The 20624-nt window shown below is 37.2% G+C and overlaps 1 protein-coding gene across 14 annotated transcripts in view; it reads right to left on the minus strand.

Moving 5' to 3' along the window:
* Positions 1-20624, minus strand: part of SLC41A2 (solute carrier family 41 member 2) — a 168754-nt gene that overhangs the window by 41493 nt on the left and 106637 nt on the right. For all 14 annotated transcript variants that reach the window (XM_061417158.1, XM_061417156.1, XM_061417159.1 and 11 more), the window contains 3 exons: positions 18811-18955; positions 16049-16195; positions 1826-1973 (listed from right to left, as the gene is read on the minus strand). In XM_061417158.1, coding sequence (XP_061273142.1) covers positions 1826-1973; positions 16049-16195; positions 18811-18955 — 440 coding nt within the window. The remainder of the gene's footprint in view (positions 1-1825; positions 1974-16048; positions 16196-18810; positions 18956-20624) is intronic.

The raw sequence follows: 20624 nt of genomic DNA on the forward strand, positions 1-20624 counted from the left end.
GTTTAAATCCACATTACAGAAAAATGAACCATATGTTGTCACAGAACAGGGTTGATGGTCAAAGTATCAGATCTAATGTACTTACCACTACCAGATAATACTAGGAAATTATTTTTAAAAATTCATTATTAGATCTTTATTATTTTAGTTCTTGAATAATTCAAAGGCTTAATATGCTTATTCTTCTAGGAGTTCCCATAAAACGGTATACTATAAAGTCTAAAAATAGTTATCCTTAGAAATATTTTACTATTTTATGCCCTAATTTAAAAAAATACATATTTCCTAGAATAAAGTAGTTAAGTGTCAAAGAATAAATATCCCTGCCAAAACACATAGATAATGCTGTGCAGAAAAAAGGAACACTTGCTAAAATACATTTTTAAATAGTTGTATTACCCAGGCAATAAAACTTATAGAAAAGATAGAAAATACAAACAAAAAGAATAAAATAAAAATCAACCATAGTTACATCATTCAGAGTTATACTGTTACCATGTTGATATACAGACTTCGAAACATTTTTAAACATGTATATTTTTAAAAAATAAAAACTCAAATTGTAAAAGTGCTTCTGCTGCTACTGCTAGGTCACTTCAGTCGTGTCTGACTCTGTGCGACTCCATAGACGGCAGCCTACCAGGCTCCCCCGTCCCTGGGATTCTCCAGGCAACAACACTGGAGTGGGTTGCCATTTCCCTCTCCAATGCATGAAAGTGAACAATGAAAGTGAAGTCGCTCAGTCGTGTCTGACTCTGTGTGACTCCATAGACGGCAGCCTACCAGGCTCCCCCATCCCTGGGATTCTCCAGGCAACAACACTGGAGTGGGTTGCCATTTCCTTCTCCAATGCATGAAAGTGAAAAGTGAAAGTGCAGTCACTCAGTTGTGTCCGACTCTTCGAGACCCCATGGACTGCAGCCTACCAGGCTCCTCCGTCCATGGGATTTTCCAGGCAAGAGTGTTTCACTTTTATTAAATTGTATTTTTATCAAACAAACATATATGCATCATTTAAAAGGTGAAAGTACCACGAAGCATATAACATAGTCCCTAGCCCTAACCCCACGTCCTGCTCTCCACTAGCAATTCTTTTTAACTTCTTTAACTGTTTCTTCTGACATTTACTCCTCTATTTCTAAACAGTATGTTTATACTGCTATTCCTTGATTTTTCATTTCAGACATTTACCTAATGACGTCCAACAGCGGGATGAGCATTTAGTCTCTCTTTCTCTTCCCTCCCCGCTGAAGTCCCTTCATAATTCCCTTCCTTGCCCTCTCCTGCCAATCTGGTGATAGCATTCCAACTTTTGGTGAAATATTTAGGTTTCACTTTATTAAAACAGTGAAATCATTATTCACAATTATTCTCCTTCTCTTTTTGTTATTAAAAATTCCACTGTGATGAATATTCTTACAATTCAATCATTTGCATATATCCATAAGTATATCTTTTAAGTCCTGTCAGAGTCCTAGAAGTGGAGTAATCCAGCTGTATGTACATTTCTAAGGTTTTCTGATATTTACTTGAGCAACTTAGTGTTCAAAATAAGCAATGTCCTTGTCAGGTTAAAACTCACACAAAGATAAAAACACCACTGGATTTTAATCATCAGTCTCGTTAGGATTTGGTTGGGGAAAGGTATGAAACTGCTGATTTCAGTAATCCTTGTCACTTATATCTCAATCACCTGGGATAATAAAGAGCTGGCTACACAAAATGACAGACCTGAGAAATAAAAATAGGCAATTGGTTTGCTTTAATATATACACAGATATATGCATATATAATAACCCACAAACACACACACTTTAATACTAACCTACTTATAACCATAGCAGTTATGACAGGCTCCCAGCCTGAGTGGAGAACTGTCCTTGTGGCTGGATGTTTGGCAGCTATTATAATCCAGATAGGAGTTAGAGCCAAGAAAACGACACCAACTAACGGAGGAATGTAGTAGTATGTCTCTAAAATTAGAAAAGACAACATTTCAATCTCTCTTCTAACCATGTAGCACATGTAAATATTAAAAGTTTGCCAGAAGACATATTATCAAACATACTCACGCTATATATATACTTTATATAAATTTCAAAGTGAAAACTATAGATAAGGTAAAAATGTTACATAATGTAACTGAAAACTAATATATTAATTCAACATTTATTGAAATAGTTACGTGACCTAGAAGTGAACAAGAAGAAGAAAAACAACAGTTAAAAGACTTACTTGGCTCCTACCATTTACCAAGTACTGTGCTAAAAGCTCTGTGCTCATTATCTCACTTAATTTGTCCTTAAACGTATGAGGTAGAAACTCATTCCTACCTTATAAAGAAATGAGGCTTAGGAGTTTAAGAGTACATGCGTGTGTGTGTGCTCAGTTGCTTAGTCATGTCCAACTCTTTTCAACTCCCTGGACTGTAGCCCACCAGGCTCCTCAGTCCATGGAATTTCCCAGGCAAGAATACTGGCATGGGTTACCAGTCCCTTCTCCAGGGGATCTTCCTGACCCAGGGATTGAACCCTCATCTCCTGTATCTCCTGTACTGGCAGGTGGATTCTTAACCAATAAGCCACCTGGGAAGCCCCAAGAAATAGCAAAAATTGGGAGAAAAGGACATCTGTTTGACACCAAAGTTAGCGCTCCAATCGCCAAACTATACAGACCAATAGGATATTGTTTTTACCCATCAGCAACTTACAGCATATGCATTCCATAGAACACTGGCCAATCAATTGATAACAGATATCCTCCCCATCCTGAATAGTGTTACAAGCTCCAAAATAAAAATGAAATACTAGGTCTAATAAAGATAAATGGATTTCTTCACTGCAAAATTCCTCAGAACCTTCATTATGTCAAGACAGAATATAGTATACTATATTAACCACAGTTTGACCAGACTTCCTCATTTCATATGCGGATGTTACAACTTAACTTGGACAAGAAATTTAACTTCTATGCACTTCTATTTCCTTATCTATAAAATGGCAAAATTTATAACTATTTCATGAGGTTATTATAAGTCTTAAGAGAATTAACTCACGTAATTGAACTACAATAGTGCCCTGGCACATAGCTAACATTTACTGAACACTTACTACCATCATAATCATCACTGCCATTAACATACTTTTATTTGTGATATACTTAGGTAACAGACTACCATGATTTTTTTAATACCTCTCGTGGTAGCCTGTCTTACTTGATCACAATTATCCTCTCCTCATTCTTGTTATGCTTTCCTAGAGAGTTCAGCAAAGCTTACTGACTTTGGCTTGGCTTGGCTTGCTTCGTATATGCTATCTCTGAGCAAAATCTAAAACGTGTTTTCAGAAATCACTGTAAGATTTACATATATATAGATAGATAATAAGCTGCTTTCAGGACACTGATGACTATTATTACAGTTCTGTGATCCCTGAGACAGGGGAAAGAAATGAGATAAGCCCTACAATAGCCTGAAGCACTGTACTGTGAAGTAGTGAACTGTCGCTCAGTTATGTCTGACTCTTTTGCGACCCCATGGACTGTCGCCTGCCAGGCTCCTCTATCCACGGGATTTCCCAGGCAAGAATACCGGAGTGGGTTGTCATTTCCTTCTCCAAGGGATCTTCCTGACCCAGAGATTGAACCTACATCTCCTGCATTGCAGGTGGATTCTGTACTGTTGAGCCACTTTCTAACTAAAGACACATTTCAGACCACAGCTCAGAAAGAGAGAATTCTCTAGCAGAGTGGGTCTAAAGCAGCAGGAATTCACAGGGCAGAACACTGGAGAAGAGGAAGCTACTGGAGAAAGAGCTTGCAAACTGAACACCAAGCCATGCACGCATAGGGCGAACTCCACAAGGCTAGACTAACGGGAGAGCTGTAAACTGAAAAATTCCCGAGTTTAAAAAGGGGTAGAAGTCATTTGAGATCTAACCCCTAGAGAAGAGGGCCTATTTGAACCCTGAAAACATTTAGTGAAGACCAGAGAAGGTCACTTCTTGGCAGTAGCACTAGTAGCACTGAAGAGTGAAGTCACTCAGTCGTGTCCAGCTCTTTGCGACCCCATGGACTGTAGCCTACCAGGCTCCTCCGTCCATGGGATTTTCCAGGCAAGAGTACTGGAGTGCGCTGCAACTTCCTTCTCCAGGGGATCTTCCCAACCCAGGGATCAAACCTAGGTCTCCCGCACTGCAGGCAGACGCTTTACCATCTGAGCCACCAGGGAAGCCCATTTGTTTATTTTTGTTTTTATTTCATTACACAATAGTGTAACGGCTATTATAAATCTATTCCAATGAAGCTTAAAGCCAAGCCTTGTAAGGCTCAAACTAATCCACAAATAGTTGCCTATAAGAACAAAGTCCATTAAAACTATAAGATGCTGATGAAAGAAATTGAAGGCAACATAGAACAGATGAAAAGATACACCGTGTTCTTGGACTGGAAGAACCAATATTGTTAAAAGGACCATACTACTCAAGGCAATCTATAGATTCAAAGTAATGCCTATCAAATTACCAATAGCATTTTCCACAAAACTAGAACAAAAAAATTTTATTTGTATGGAAACACAAAAGACCTCGAATAGCCAAAGCAATCCTGATAGCAGAACGAAGCTGAAAGAATCACACTCCCAGACTTCAGACTATACCACAATGTTACAGTAATCAAAAAAGTATGTTACTGGCACAAAAACAGACATATAGATCAATAGAACAGAATAGAAAGCCCAGAAATAAGCTCACGCATTTATGGCCAATTAATTTACAAGAAAGGAGGCAAGAATAAATAATGGAGAACAGTCTCTCCAATAAAGTGGTGCTTGGAAGACTGGACAGCTACATGTAAAAGAATGAAATTAGAACATTCTCTAACATCAGGGACAAAAACAAACTCAAAATGAATAAAGACCTAAATGGAAGACTGGATACTATAAAACGCCTAGAAGAAAACAGGCAGAACACTCTTTGACATATATTGCAGCAATATTTTTTTGGATCTGTCTCCCAGAGTAATGAAATAAAAACAAAAATAAACAAATGGGCCCTATTATAAACTTAAAAGCTTTTACACAACAAAGGAAATAATAAAGAAAATGAAGACAATCTTCAGAATGGAAGAAAATATTTGAAACTGATGCAACTGACAAGGGATTAATTTCTAAAATATACAAACAGCTCATACAGCTTAATATCCAAAACACACACAATGTAATCAAAAAATGGACAAAAGACCTAATAGACATTTCTTCAAAGAGATGACATACAGATGCTGCTGCTGCTGCTACTGCTAAGTCACTTCAGTCGTGTCTGACTCTGTGCGACCCCATGGACCGCAGCCCAACAGGCTCCTCTGTCCATGGGATTCTCCAGGCAAGAGTGCTGGAGTGGGTTGCCATTGCCTTCTCTGACATACATATGACCACATACTAATTATTACAGAAATGCAAATCAAAACTGCAATGAGGTATCACCTCATACCAATCAGAATGGCCATTATAAAAAAAAATTATAAACAATTAATGCTGGAGAGAATGTGGAGAAAAAGGAACTTTTCTACCCTGGTGGGAATGTTAAATTGGTATGGCCACTATGCAGAACTGTATGGTGTTTCCTAAAAAAAACTAGAAATAGAACTACCATATGATCCTGCAATTCCACACTAGACATATACCCAGAGAAAATTCTAATTCAAAAAGATACATGCAACCCAGTGTTCACAGCAGCACTATTTATAACAGTCAAGACATGGAAACAACCTAAATGTCCATCAACAGATGAATGGATAAAGAAGATGTGATACATATACACAATGGACTATTACTCAGCCATAAAAAGAATGAAATGATGTCATTTGCAGCAACATGGATGGACCTAGAGATTATCATATTAAGTTGAGATACAGAAAGACAAATGTCACATGATTTCACTTATATGTGGGATCCAAAGAAATGACACAAATGAACTTATTTACAGAAACAGACTGACACACATATGAAACAAACATGTTTACCAAAGAGAGGGGATGGGGGATAGAGGAGAGAGATAAATTAGGAGCTTGATATCAATATACACACACTGCTGCTGCTGCTACTGTTGCTAAGTTGCTTCGGTCGTGTCCGACTCTGTGCAGCCCCATGAACAGCAGCCCACTAGGCTCCTCTAGAATACTGGAGTGGGTTGCCATTTCCTTCTCCCATACACACACTGCTGTGCATAAAACAGGAAAACAACAAAGACCTACTGTATAGCACAGGGAACTATATTCAGCATCTTGTAATAACCTCTAATGGAGAAGAATCTGAAAAAGAACATCTGTATACATATATATGTATAACTGAATCACTTTGCTGTACACTTGAAACTAACATAACATTGTAAATTAACTAGTTTTTTTAAAGCAAAAAAAAAAAAAGAACAAAGTCTAATACTTGGTAGGAAAAAAGTCAAGCACTTAACATTACATTAATAATGTCTAACATCCAACCAAAGATTATTTTTAAGAGTTTGAAATTATATTTGGTTACATTTACAAACTTAGTCAAATACCCTGAGATATTCTACTTAGGCATTTCATTTATCTCACACAGGATTCCTAGTACTTAAAGTAATCTTGCTAAATCGAACAAATGTATAAATATGCTGAGTCTTATGTTTTCATAAATATTCATACAATGTATATAAACTTGGTAAGATTTCTATTTGACAATTATAAGGATAAATTAATAACATAATTATAAATTTTAAAATGGAATCAAAAGACTGACATGTTACTGTAATGGCTTAAGAAACAAGTATATTTAAAAATAAGTACTGCTTTCTTTGGAGAAGGAAATGGCAACCCACTCCAGTGTTCTTGCTTGGAGAATCCCAGGGACGGGGGAGCCTGGTGGGCTGCCGTCTATGGGGTCACACAGAATCGGACACGACTGAAGTGACTTAGCAGCAGCAGCAACTGCTTTGTTAGCATAAAATCATTCATACCATAATTTTGATTCTCAAATATTTTTAAACTGAGTTCTAAATCTCCTTAGGGTTAAAAGTTTGCCTACCCATTCTTGAAACAGCTGCATCATCTCAAGACATTTTTGGTAATATCATTCTAGCTGATAAAGCTTTTATTATTATCAGAGATTTTAGCTAAGACATTCCTGGATTTTTCTCAAGGATTCTAATACTTATTTTGTATAGTAGAGACTTCATAACTTAAAGACAGAGCTGATCTCATGGTCAAGGCAATGGCACCGCACTCCAGTACTCTTGCCTGGAAAATCCCATGGATGGAGGAGCCTGGTAGGCTGTAGTCCATGGGGTCGCTAAGAGTTGGACATGACTGAGCGACTTCCCTTTCACTTTTCACTTTCATTGGAGAAGGAAATGGCAACCCACTCCAGTGTTCTTGCCTGGAGAATCCCAGGGATGGGGGAGCCTGGTGGGCTTCTGTCTATGGGGTCGCACAGAGTCGGACACGACTGAAGCGACCTAGCAGCAGTAGCAGCCCTTTTCTGGCATTCTTCAACTGTTATTCATACCCTTATCTTGGATTAAATCTTATATTTTATCATCTTCTTAAGATATTTAAAGATCTCCTCACCTATGATTAAGTGTTTGAATTAGAAATTCACTTTTTTCCAATCAGGTAGGAACAATTACTATAAATATTAAAGTAAAACCCAAACAAATTTTATACCCATGGTTTTAGCTGGATTTGCCATCACATCTTCAAAATAATTATGCTAACAAAATTCATTAAATATTAAATATTTTCTTCCACTTGAAAGGATATGACTAATGCTACATATAGAGCAATTTTCTCCATAGTTTTTTAAAAGATGAAAAACCTTTATTGGATGCATTCCCAGTTCTCCTTGCTAAGCCATTAGAAGAGATAAATAACATTCAAATTAAGAAGCATTGTTACTTCCTAAAACAACTAAGGTTGCCAACAATCTCTTTATAGACTTAAACAGAAAACTAAAAGCATTAAAACCCACTAACTACAAATGAAAAGAACTATCCTGCTAGGTCAGATCATCTTTGTATTTCATTTTCAGGTCAAGAGAGGAGCACCATGCCAGGGTTTCAATTTATTCTCAATAACAGATCTCTGGAAGGACATCTGAAGTTGAAAAAAACACTCACCATCCTAACCCCAGAATCACTGCCCTGAATTTTCAAAGAGGGGAAAGAATTTTTCAGGAAAGAAATAAAAAATGAGTGAGCAGTTTCTCAAAAAGCTAAAGACCTATCATATGACCTAGAATTTCCACTCCTAGGTATATACCAATAGAACAGCAAACATATGTTCACACAAAAATGTGTACAACAATGTTCAAAGTAGCATTATTCATAATAGCCAAAAAGTGGATGCAGCCCAGATGTTCATCTAATGGTAAATGGATAAACAAAATGTGATATATCCATACAATGGAGTATTATTCAGCCATATTACTAGTCCATATAATGAAATGTTATCTAGTACTACTTGGTATTCAGTACTGCTTCATGATAAAGCATGAACCTTAGAAACATACTAGCAGAAGGAAATAGAATATAAAAGGTCACATATTGTATGATTCCATTTTTTGAAATGTCTAGAATAGGCAAATCCATAGAGACTGAAACTATATTAGTGGTTGCCAGTGCTGGGGACGGGTGGGGTGGAATAGGAAGTGACTGCTAAAGGTATTTTTTGGGGGAGGGTGATGAAAATGTTCCAGAATGAGATAATAGGTTTCATAATCTTATAACTATGACAAAACTACTGAATTGTATACTTTTAAAGATGAATTGTATGATATGATTGAATTATATCTCGTTTTTAAAATTCCAACAATGAAAAAAAAAAGCAGGTGAAGGCTATATTCTTTAAAAATGTCAATGTTATAAAAGACAAAGAACATACACATAGTCATAGAGGAAGATGGACAGACTAAAAGATAAAGTAACATAGCTAAAGTAGTCCAAATTGCTATAATTCCACTTAACTGTCACACATAATTGCCATCTTTTTTTTTCTGGCCATGTCACAGGACATGTGGGATCTTAGTTCCCCAACCAGGGATCAAACCCGTGCCCCTACAGTGGAAGCTCAGAGTCTCAACCATTGCACTACCAAGGAAGGCCCAAAATTGCCATGTTTTTTTTCACAGCTTTACTGTTTCTAGAGATTAGCATGTAGATGTCTTTGAGGACAATCATTATTCAGCCTACCATACTACCCATTTATGATATACCCAGAAATCAAGGCAAAATATTATTTTTGAGCAGGATCATTTAGATGTATTTGATTTTGAAAGCTAGACACTTTTAGATTTTGATATTAATGCAGAAGTTCCTGTTTGGCTCTTAATCAGTTTCTCTTGCTGCTTGTGTCATTAGTGAAGTCTCTAAGTTGTGTCTGACTCTTTGCGACCCCATAGACTGTAGCCTACCAGGCTCCTCTGTCCATGGGATTTTCCAGGCAATAGTACTGGAGTGGATTGCCATTTCCTTCTCCAGGGGATCTTCCGAACCCAGGGCTCGAACCTGGGTCTCCCGCATTGTAGACAGATGCTTTACCATCTCAGCCACCAGTAATTCTTTAATATTATGACATTTGTAAAACACCAAATAAATCTGGATGTCATAATATTAAAGAATTATATTTAGAATAAGGCAAAGGGGGCTCTGCAGATGTGACTAAATCAAGCATTTTGAAATAGGGAGCCCTAATGTAATCACAGGTGTCCTTTAAGGCAGGAAGTAGAGAGGAATTTGACTACAGAAGACACAATGTGACCACAGAAGTAGAGATCAGTAACATGGCTGCAAGCCAAGGAATGTTAGTAGCTACCAGAAGATGGAATATTTAAGGGACAGATTTCCCTTTGAAACTTTCAGAAGGAACAAGCCCTGCTGATGCCTTGATTTTAGCTCTGAAAAACAAGTATCTTGAACTTTGGCCACCAGAGCAGTAAGAAAATTAATTTCTACTGTTTTAAGCCACAGGTTGTGGTAATTTGTTACAGCAACAATGGAACTGAACACAGGCCTATAGAAAAAATGTGAAATTTTAAGCCTAAAAAGTATTTGTATACATTAATACTGATCCCATGATAAACTACAGAAAGGTAATGATTAACATAGCTAAAGTAGTCCAAATTGCTATAATTCCATTTAACTGTCACACATAACTGCCATCTTTTTTTTTTCTGGCCATGTCACATGACATGTGGGATCTTAGTTCCCCAACCAGGGATCAAACCTGTGCCCCCTACAGTGGAAGTTCAGAGTCTCAACCATTGCACCACGAAGGAACCCCTAAAATTGCCATCTTTTTTATTCACAGCTTTCATGTTTTATTAGATTGTTGGTAGTGTTTGCTGGGAGAAATATCAATAACCTCAGATATGCAGATGACACCACCCTTATGGCAGAAAGTGAAGAAGAACTAAAGAGCCTCTTGATGAAAGTGAAAGAGGAGAGTGAAAAAGTTGGCTTAAAACTCAACATTCAGAAAACTAAGATCATGGCATCTGGTCCCATCACTTCATGGCAAATAGATGGGGAAACAGTGGAAACAGTGACAGACTTTATTTTCTTGGGCTCCAAAATCACTGCAGATGGTGACTGCAGCCATGAAATTAAAAGACACTTACTCCTTGGAAGAAAAGTTAAGATCAACCTAGACAGCATTTTAAAAAGCAGAAACTTGCCAACAAAGGTCCGTCTAGTCAAAGCTATGGTTCTTCCAGCAGTCATGTATGGATGTGAGAGTTGGATTATAAGGAAAGCTGAGCGCTGAAGAATTGATGCTTTTGAACTGTGGTGTTGGAGAAGACTTTTGAGAGTCCCTTGGACTGCAAGGAGATCCAACCATTCAATCCTAAAGGAAATCAGTCCTGAATATTCATTGGAAGGACTGATGCTGAAGCTGAAACTCCAATACATTGGCCACCTGATGCGAAGAATTGATTCATTTGAAAAGACCCTGATGCTGGGAAAGATTGAAGGCAGGAGGAGAAGGGGACAACAGAGGATGAGATGGTTGGATGGCATTACCGACTCAATGGACATGAGTTTGGGTAAACTCTGGGAGTTGGTGATGGACAGGGATACCTGGCGTGCTGCAGTCCATGGGGTCGCAAAGAGTTGGACACGACTGAGTGACTGAACTGAACTGGTGGTGTTTTGCAACTATTATTACATAGTTTCATTAATGAAATGAAGTTAAATTTACTCAGTCATGTCTGACTCTGCAACCCCATGGACAATACAGTCCATGGAATTCTCCAGGCCAAAATACCGAGTGGGTAGCCTTTCCCTTCTCCAGGGGATCTTTCCAACCCAGGGATTGAACCCAGGTCTCTTGCATTACAGGCGGATTCTTTACCAGCAGAGCCACAAGGGAAGCCCAGTTTCATTAACAGCACTCCTTATTTTCACCCTAAATCCTTCCTAAATATGTAGCTGCTATGAGTGACATTTTTATATGTTAGCTGTTTGTGTGTGAATAACAAATAAATGGGCATGGAAAGTTGAAAATAATTTTTAAAATGCCCTTTATAATAGTCATCAGAATTTTCTCACTAAACGGCCCTTATAGGAGTCACTCTAAACTGGGGATGTTCAGGACTAAAGAACTCTGTATAAGAGTGACATGCACAATGATATTAGATTCTACTCACACCACCACATCAAGGCAGTGATACTCTAGAATGTTTTGTAAATACATTACAGGTGGCCTCCCCATTAGTCTCCACAGGACCCAAGTAACAACCTGAGGCTATTACTGTTCTTAGAGCTTATTTCTTCTTAAGCCATCTTTCTAAAGTTAAAATGAGCCAACATTTTGCTGCTCAGATCTTGCCTGAAAAGAGAAAAGCTGATAATTTTTCCAATCAGTATACACATTGTGCATACAAGAATTATATAACCACATAGTTTGGAGAAGGAAATGGCAACCCACTCCAGTGTTCTTGCCTGGAGAATCCCAGGGATGGGTGAGCCTGCTGGGCTGCCGTCTCTGGGGTCACACAGAGTCGGACACGACTGAAGTGACTTAGCAGCAGTAGCAGAAAAAAAGAGTGTTTAAAATCCTTTAAAAATTATGCAGTCAAGAAAAAGAAAAGGCAACAATCATTGTGTACAGCTATTTCTGTTACTGGCCCAACTTTAGACGCTTTTAATAGCTTTTTAAAGGATGAAGTGACTTAGCACACAATAGCTTTTAAAGACTGCTACATATTTTTATACACACTGAAAAGTATTAGCTTCTCAATCATGTCCGACTCTGTGACCTCATGGATTATAGCCTGCCAGGCTCCTCTATCCATGGGATTCTCCAGGCAAGAATACTGCAGTGGTTTGCCATCCCCTTCTCCAGGGGATCTTTCCAACCCAGGGATCAAACCCATGTCTCTTACATCTCCTGCACTGGCAGACAGGTTCTTTACACTAGTGCCACCTGGGAAGCCCCTGATATATACACTACCAGGTGTAAAATAGAGAGCTAGTGGGAAGCTGCTGTATAGCAGAGGGAGCTCAGCTCAGTGCTCTCTGATGACCTAGAGGAATGGGATGGGGGCTCAAGAGGGACAGGATATACGTTTGTTAGTTGCTCAGTCATGTCCGACTCTTTGCGACCCCATGGAGTGTAGCCCACCAGACTCCTCTGTCCATAGAATTCTCCAGGCAAAATACTTGTATACATAGCCATTCTCTTCTCTAGGAGATCTTCCCAACCCAGGGATTGAACCCATGTCTCCTGCATTGCGGGCAGATTCTTCCCCGTCTGAGTTAAGAGGGAAGACCTGCTAATATATACATACAGACACATATAGCTGATCCACTTTGTTGTACAGCACAAACTAACACAACTTTGTAAAGCAATTATATCCCAATAAAAAAGGTTACTATATGTTTAAACATTACTGTATGAATGAATAAATGCCTTTATATTTTCTCTGCAAGTCAAATCTAAGCATATCATAATCTAGAGCTTAGATTACACTGTACTTTCTGCTAAGGCAGTATACCCTTCCAATAACTTCCGTATACTATGTCTTCTCTAAAAGGATCATTTTTTTTTTCATTACAATCTATTATGTTATTGGGTAGGTACTGTGGCAAAGTCATTCAGAGGGATATCTGTCCTCCGTTTTCCATATATAACACCACTTCCTTAATAATTTCTACACACATTAACTGGATAGCTTTCAAAAAGAATAAAGCATGTGATGAAGTGCTATTTATTTAACACTCATTATGTATACAATATATGGGGTCTACAAAACAAATACATAAAATAAAGACAGTTTTGTCCTTCCTTTATACCTTTATAAGGGAAGACACATTTACTTTAAAAGCTATCATGACTGGCCAAGTGTAAAGAATGTCTTAAGAGAAATGTCAATAACATGCTATAGGAATTCAGGGGAGAAAAAGTTTACCTAAGATTAGGGAAATCTATTAATTTAGTACTGCAAAATGACGATTCTGATTGACCTTCAGGGAGAGGAGGGGGATAACATAAGAAAGAAACGACAAAAAACACCAGCATGTATGAGAATCAGTAAATGTTGGAGTTTGGCTGGAATATAAGAAAGGGAGGGGCGGCTGGGAGCTTGAGAAGGTTAAGTCTCCAAGAGGCCTGAACACCAGGCTTAAACTCCAACTCTGTTCACTAAGCAATGGAGGCTTCCCCAGGGCTGTGACAAAATAAACTCAGGAAGAGTAAACAAAGCTTAGTTTCTTTTGTCTTGTTTGTTTTGGAGGACTGGATAGGCGGGAAGGGGGGAAATTTCATATTTACTTCAGGCATCAGAAATCAGCACATTTTATTGGGAGTGAAAGAAAGGTAGCGCATTGAATGACTGTGGAGTGAGTCTTCGTACACACATGCCAAAGCCCACAGACCACCAGGGGAGCTAGTCAAAGTCATTTCCGAATATCCAAAACTCTTAAGTGGGGAGTCAAGTGAGACTTCGTTCGGTTCTTTCATAGCCACACAATTCACGGCCTCTATTTACAACCAAAGCCTATGGTTGCCATGAAACCCTCTTTTTATCTCTAAAGACTGCTAAGTGTTTCCAATATATAATAGTTCAGGAATTAAACCTTTGTTTCCTAGAGGTAGGCATCCCACTCGGCAACATGAGGGGATCTTGGAATTTTTTAAAATTAATTTATTTTAATTGGATGCTAATCACTTTACAATATTGTGGTGGTTTTTGCCATACACTGACATGAATCAGCCACGGGTGTACATGTGTCCCCACTGTCTGTGCCCATTTCTAACCTCTGTTCAGAACACCCTCAGTACTAGGATTCCAACTGCTTGTGCTATGAGGCCCCCTAGTGCTCATAATGCAAACAGTGACTTCAGAAACACCTTCAAATTAACCGGAATCAATCAGCAGCCCATTAAAACCATATCATTTTAAGGAATCAAAATGATACTGACGAAGCATAAAAGATTCTGTTTTAATGAATTCATCTTGAATAATGATGCGTCAACTTTCAGAACACAGGCCTAGAAAAGTCTAAGCAATATTTGATAATAAAACTATTTTTCAAAATTATGATCTATACTATTATCATTATATTTCACTTTTTATTTCCTGACTTAAACACTATTGTATCATCTATAACACTCAAGATACTAAAATTTTTAGAGAATAAGACACCTTTATTAAGTCTTTTGTAAGGAGAGTTTACCACTTGTATAATTTTTAGAAATAAATTTAAAAAGTGAGATTTTCCTCATATGAAATATCATAATATTTAGTCTGTCTCATTATAATAACTGTCACAGTTATAGTAACATTCTTCAATGGCTTTAACTGGGGAGACACCCTGGTATTTAGCAGGCAGCTGAGAAATGTGTTACAAATTACTTCACAGTAATTTGAATACTCAAGGGTACAAATACTATACCTTTATCTGTTATGGGAACAAGATCTTATATTTGGGTCCTTGATCATTTATTGTCTTCTACCTTACAACACGTAGACACATCTTATCTTCCAAAAGAGAATTTTCCTTGAATATATACATCGTCTTAATGAGTACTGCTTTTTATATCACTCATTAAATAATGTAAGGTAATTTTATATACTAAATGAAGCTTCTCTTGATATCCCCAAAGGTAGCAGAAAATCACTGCCTTGGTTAGGTTAAAGCTCTTTCTTCAGTTCAAAAACATTTATCTGAGATTCTGACTTATTCAAACCAAATGTACTTTTAGACTTATTCTAAAGTATACCATAAATCTGTCTAGAATCCATGAAAATATATGAGGATATGTGAATATATGTTTGCTTCTGGTTTGGCTGATAAACTACCTTTCTCTCTTTTTGTATTACTGTGGTTTTATATTTTCTTTAAATTTTTTTAAAAATTTGGCATCTAAAAAAATGAAACTACAATCAACTTTTAGCACTAAATGTATGTTCACAAATCATATACATTTACATTGACAATAGTTCCGGAGTATAAATTTGCATTAAAACAATTCATTAGATTCTATAAATACCCAATAACTATTATCAGGAATTGCATATATAACTTCAAATACCCACAACACTCAGGCTAATTTTCATGGTGATTTTTCAGCTGCTATTATTAATTGCCACACTGGTTTCTGATATGGGGGAAAATCACTAAATTTCAAGCACAACCTTATGCTCTGAGACAACAGTGCAACATGTTTCAGAATCCTGTGGGTTGATGCCTCAGCGCTACACATTCAGAGGAGAGAATTCAAAGACTATGATAGACTTGCATTCAACCTTCACATAACCTCTATGACCCTCAGTTTTCTCATCTAAAATCAGAGATGATATTCCTTATCTTTTAGAGTGTTAGATTCTTTATGAAGAGAAGAAGTATGTGATAACCTCAACATATAGTAGGTGTACAGCAAGTAGCAGTGATTGTTCTAATCAGCCTCAACCACAGTTCCAACACAGATGAAGGCCACTGTGAGTCATGATATTGCTGCAACAATATTTATTTAAAGAGACTCTGAATAACACATTATATTTAATTTCAGGTCAACTTACCAAGACAGGAGTACAAACCCTGACTTATCCAAGCTAATATGGCAAGAGTTATAAGGTCACCAAAACTAGCAGCAATGGGTGTAGCAACATTATCAGGGTTTATACCGGTCTTCTTTGAGCCAACGATAACCCCAACCATTATTATTCCTAGGGGAAAAAAAAAGTTAATTATTTTTTGTGCTATGGTTTAAAGAAAATCCATTCCCCTAAACACTGAAGTACACACACTAGACAAACAGCGCATCAGTTCCCGTTAGGCTGCTTAGATAAGCTGACTAAAGCAAACAAAACATTTTACTTGAATGTTTTGGTAAAGTGTCTTTCAACAAATTCCAAGTAGGGATCACAAAAGATGTGAGAAGTTCAGTGTTGCATTTAGAGACCTGAAAGGCTACTGTAAAATAACATTAAAGTTTCCAATTTAGTAACATGCATGTCTTGGATGTAATGTATTCATGTGTACAAAGCCAAAGATTTTATTTTAACCCTCAAATAAAGTATGAAAATGTCAAAGAAAGGTGAGTTATATTTACACATATAGCAACTGAGAAGGAGGCCAACAAAACCAGATTTGTTTACACAGAGGTAGCCAGAAATGCTTGCCCCATTTTTTATTAAAAAGTGTTGAAGTATTAGGAAGAGAAGAGTAATTAAATTTTGAACACTGGAGGTCAGAATACAAGAAGCAGTGTTTGTACAGGATATTCTTAAACCCCAAAGTTTCTGTCTATAAACCTACAACAACAGAAGATGAAAATGTGACTGGGTTCTTGTACATTTAAATCCTCATATTCTCGAATATAGAAATGGGAGAAAAATGGTAATATCATATCTACACCATACTGGACAGATTTTCTCATGCCAACATTTTAAGAGGATGCAGTACAGAGAAAATTTAAGATTAGTTAATTTACATGCTAAGCATAAATTAAATCCTTGCTTAAGGTCACACAGCTTGTAACAGTGTTTTTCCTACTACCCGTAAGGCCAAAATTATTAAAAGTATAAATTTTGTCTTGGTTCAATGCCTCACATCTTATATTCTGGAGGCTTTTTCAATCTATGGACCTACCTTTCCCATAATATCATTGTAAATAGGAAAAAAAAAACATAGCAGGAAAACATTTAAATGTATATTACAATAATTATTTAAGATGTAATCATATAATTTTTTTTTTTCAAAATTAGTACATTTAAAAATCAATGTGGAAAGTTCTCCTATGACAGAATGCTATTTAACTTTTCAGCTGAAAACAAGTTATTTTGCCATCATGGACCAGTGAAAAGAGTTGGGAGTCAAGAAACAGGTTTTAAATCTGATTTTTATGTTCATAAGCTTATGAAATTATATAAGCCTACTTACCTAAGTCAGTTTTCTCACCTACAAAAGGTGGTTCAATACCATCTGCTCTACATATATAAAGGTCAAGTTACTAAAAAATTGGAATATACATTATTCAAAATAAAGGTGTAGACATATATTTTTTAAATCTGAATTTTAAAGTTTTAAAAATCCGAGGCAATACAGATACTTGTTAGTCTGAAATTTTTCAAACAATTCTTTCTAAATGAAACTAGAGAGAAAACAGAAGCAATTGAGTCTAAAGTAATAGTGTTAATGCTTTAACACTTTTTCTTACTGGAAATCAATTTTCCAATAGCATAACTTCACTCTGCTTTACCCGTGTTAACATCAGTCAATTCCAGTAATTCTATATAAAGACAAGATACTACCCTTGGTATAATTTGAGTACTAAAACAAAATGCTTGAAAATATTTTTGTAGTCAGGTCTTAATTTTAATAAGAGCTTCTAAATTATTAGAAAAGAAAGAAAGTGAAGTCGCTCAGTTGTGTCTGACTCTTTCCAACCCCATGGACTGTAGCCTGCCAGGCTCCTCCACCCACAGTATTTTCTAGACAAGAATACTGCAGAGGGTTGCCATTTCCTTCTCCAGGGGAATCTTCCCAACCCAGGGATCGAACCCGGGTCTCCTGCATTGCAGGCAGACTCTTTACAGTCTGAGCCACCAAATTATCAGAATCTAGCCCCAAAAGTTACCTTCATTGTATGAGATCACCTGATATGAGAGTATTCCATTTTTAACCTTGCTGGTGATATAAAATGAGAAGATGGCAATTATAAATAAAAATTAACAAGTCTTTATGATTATGATTCCATAATCTAGTTCTCTAGTGTGAAGTTCATATAAATAAATCAATATAAAAATGGTATCCCAACTAAAAAACCTTCTGGCTATTTAACATTCTATAGCCAACAATATGCTATGTTAAGCATATGGTTATACTTCTACTGCCACAGACAGTAAAGGAATTTTTTCTGAAATCTGAAACTTCAAAAAATTTTAACGGAGGGACAGCTTTTGAAATCTAGAATTCCTGGAATACTTGTTACTCAAATGACAAGCTAGCAAATCTTCTGCATGATTTCCAGAAAGGAGCTTCTCAATTAATTTAACTTACAGAGACAAATAAAATCTCTAGGCTGTTTTCCTGGTCTTGTTTGGGAGCTGTACCAGGGGACCTAAAGCCTGGACACAACCTTAGGAAGCTTGCTCTGTATGCTAAGGTTTACATGTGATACATATAAATATATCTGAAATAAGCTATTTGAAAAGTTGTAGATAACTTTTCTCTGTTTTTTTAAAATAATGAAAAAATATCAGTTAAGTAAAAATAGCTAACATGGAAAATGAATAATTAGAAAGTAGAGATTGCAGAGTAGACCCTGAAATTTACTTACCCTGCAGGAGCGATGCAATGAAGGCAGTTGCTACACTGCTAGAGCACAGAAGTATGGAATGATCAAGATAGTATTTTCCCTCTGGAATCCAGCCCAATATAATTGCTGCCACAGCTGCTAGGAAGCCAACTACTGTTGCTTGAACCTTAAAAAAATATTTAATAAAACCCAACTGAATTATTCATTGAGAAAACACATTTTTTTTATTTGATGATGTCGATAGGCATATAAGGAGTCAAAAGAAAGTATTATATATGGTAACTGAGCTGCCTTACCTTTTGAAGAAGCTACTACATTTTAGTTTTACTATTCCCTAAGCTAGTGGGTTCTCAAAATGCCCTGATCTGGTAGCAGTAGGTCTGGAATGGGGTTTAGGAATGTATTTTTAACAAGCATCTTAAGTGACTTTGGTGGTGAAATCCATAGATCATCTAAGAAAATACCAACCTTAAGACTGAAAAGTACCCAATCCACGTAGCTTAAGTCTGACTCTTGAGGCAGTATTGGCAGGAGACTGAATTCTATAATCAAATGATAAGGGTTTCATTCCTAGCTATACACTTAATCTGTGGTAAGTTATTCAACAAGCATTAATTTAGGGTCTACTATATACAGGTGCTCTGCCTGGTGTTAGGCTACAGCAGTGGTCAAAACAAATTTATTCCCTGCTCTCATAGAGCTCCTGGTCAATGGGAGAGGCAGACATTAAAAAATAACCTCACAAACAGCTATTAAAAACTTCAGCTCCGAATCTGAAAAATGGTAATATTGAACATGGAAGGGTTATTTTGTATTTAAATGAATTACATGAATATATAAAGTACTTTCCACAGTGAAAGTGGAAAGCACAAAGCAACCCTCAAAAAAAAAAAAAAAAAAAAGCAACTAAAAAAAGTCACACTGTGAACTCTTAGAATCACATTAGACGAATGCTAGAACCAAAAGAAACCCTAAAGGCACCTCTAGTTCACTTATTCTTTTTGTGTTTGTGTCATGGACTCCTTTGACAATCTGGTGAAAGTTTTATAGATTCTTCTCTTCATGAAAACACCATGCAGTCAAAATTTTGAGCAGAATTTCTGTGTGCTCAGAGACTCTCTGAAGCTAATCCATGTACTGAAATCAGGGCTCCAGATGAAAAACCCAAGTATTCTGATTTTGTCATAGAGTAAATTAATGGAAAAGCCAGGCTAGCAAGTTCAGATAGTCTGGATTCTAGCCCCAGATCTTTCATTGCAGCAGATTTAGTGCTGAGCTGCAAGCATCACTATGCTAGTACCAGTTGTTAAGATACTTCAGCATTCTGATCCTGGTTCAGTTCAGTTCAGTTGCTCAGTCATATTCGACTCTTTGTGAGCCCATGAACTGCAGCACGGCAGGCCTCCCTGTCCATCTCCAACTCCCAGAGTCCACCCAAACCCATGTCCATTGAGTCGGTGATGCCATCCAATCATCTTATCCTCTGTCGTCCCCTTCTCCTGCCCTCAATCTTTCCCAGCATCAGGGTCTTTTCAAATGAGTCAGTTCTTCCCATCAGGTGGCCAAAGTATTGGAGTTTCAGCTCCAACATCAGTCCATCCAATGAACACTCAGGACTGATCTGCTTTAGGATGGACTGGCTGGATCTCCTTGCAGTCAAAGGGACTCTGAAGAGTCTTCTCCAACACCACAGTTCAAAAGCATCAATTCTTTGGCGCTCAGCTTTCTTTTTAGTCCAACCCTCACATCTATACATGACTACCGAAAAAACCATAGCCTTGACTAGACAGACCTTTGTGGACAAAGTAATGTCTGATCCTGGTTCAGTTCAGTTC

This window comes from Bos javanicus, chromosome 5, assembly GCF_032452875.1.
Source record: "Bos javanicus breed banteng chromosome 5, ARS-OSU_banteng_1.0, whole genome shotgun sequence".
In the NCBI taxonomy this organism is placed as follows: Eukaryota; Metazoa; Chordata; class Mammalia; order Artiodactyla; family Bovidae; genus Bos; species Bos javanicus.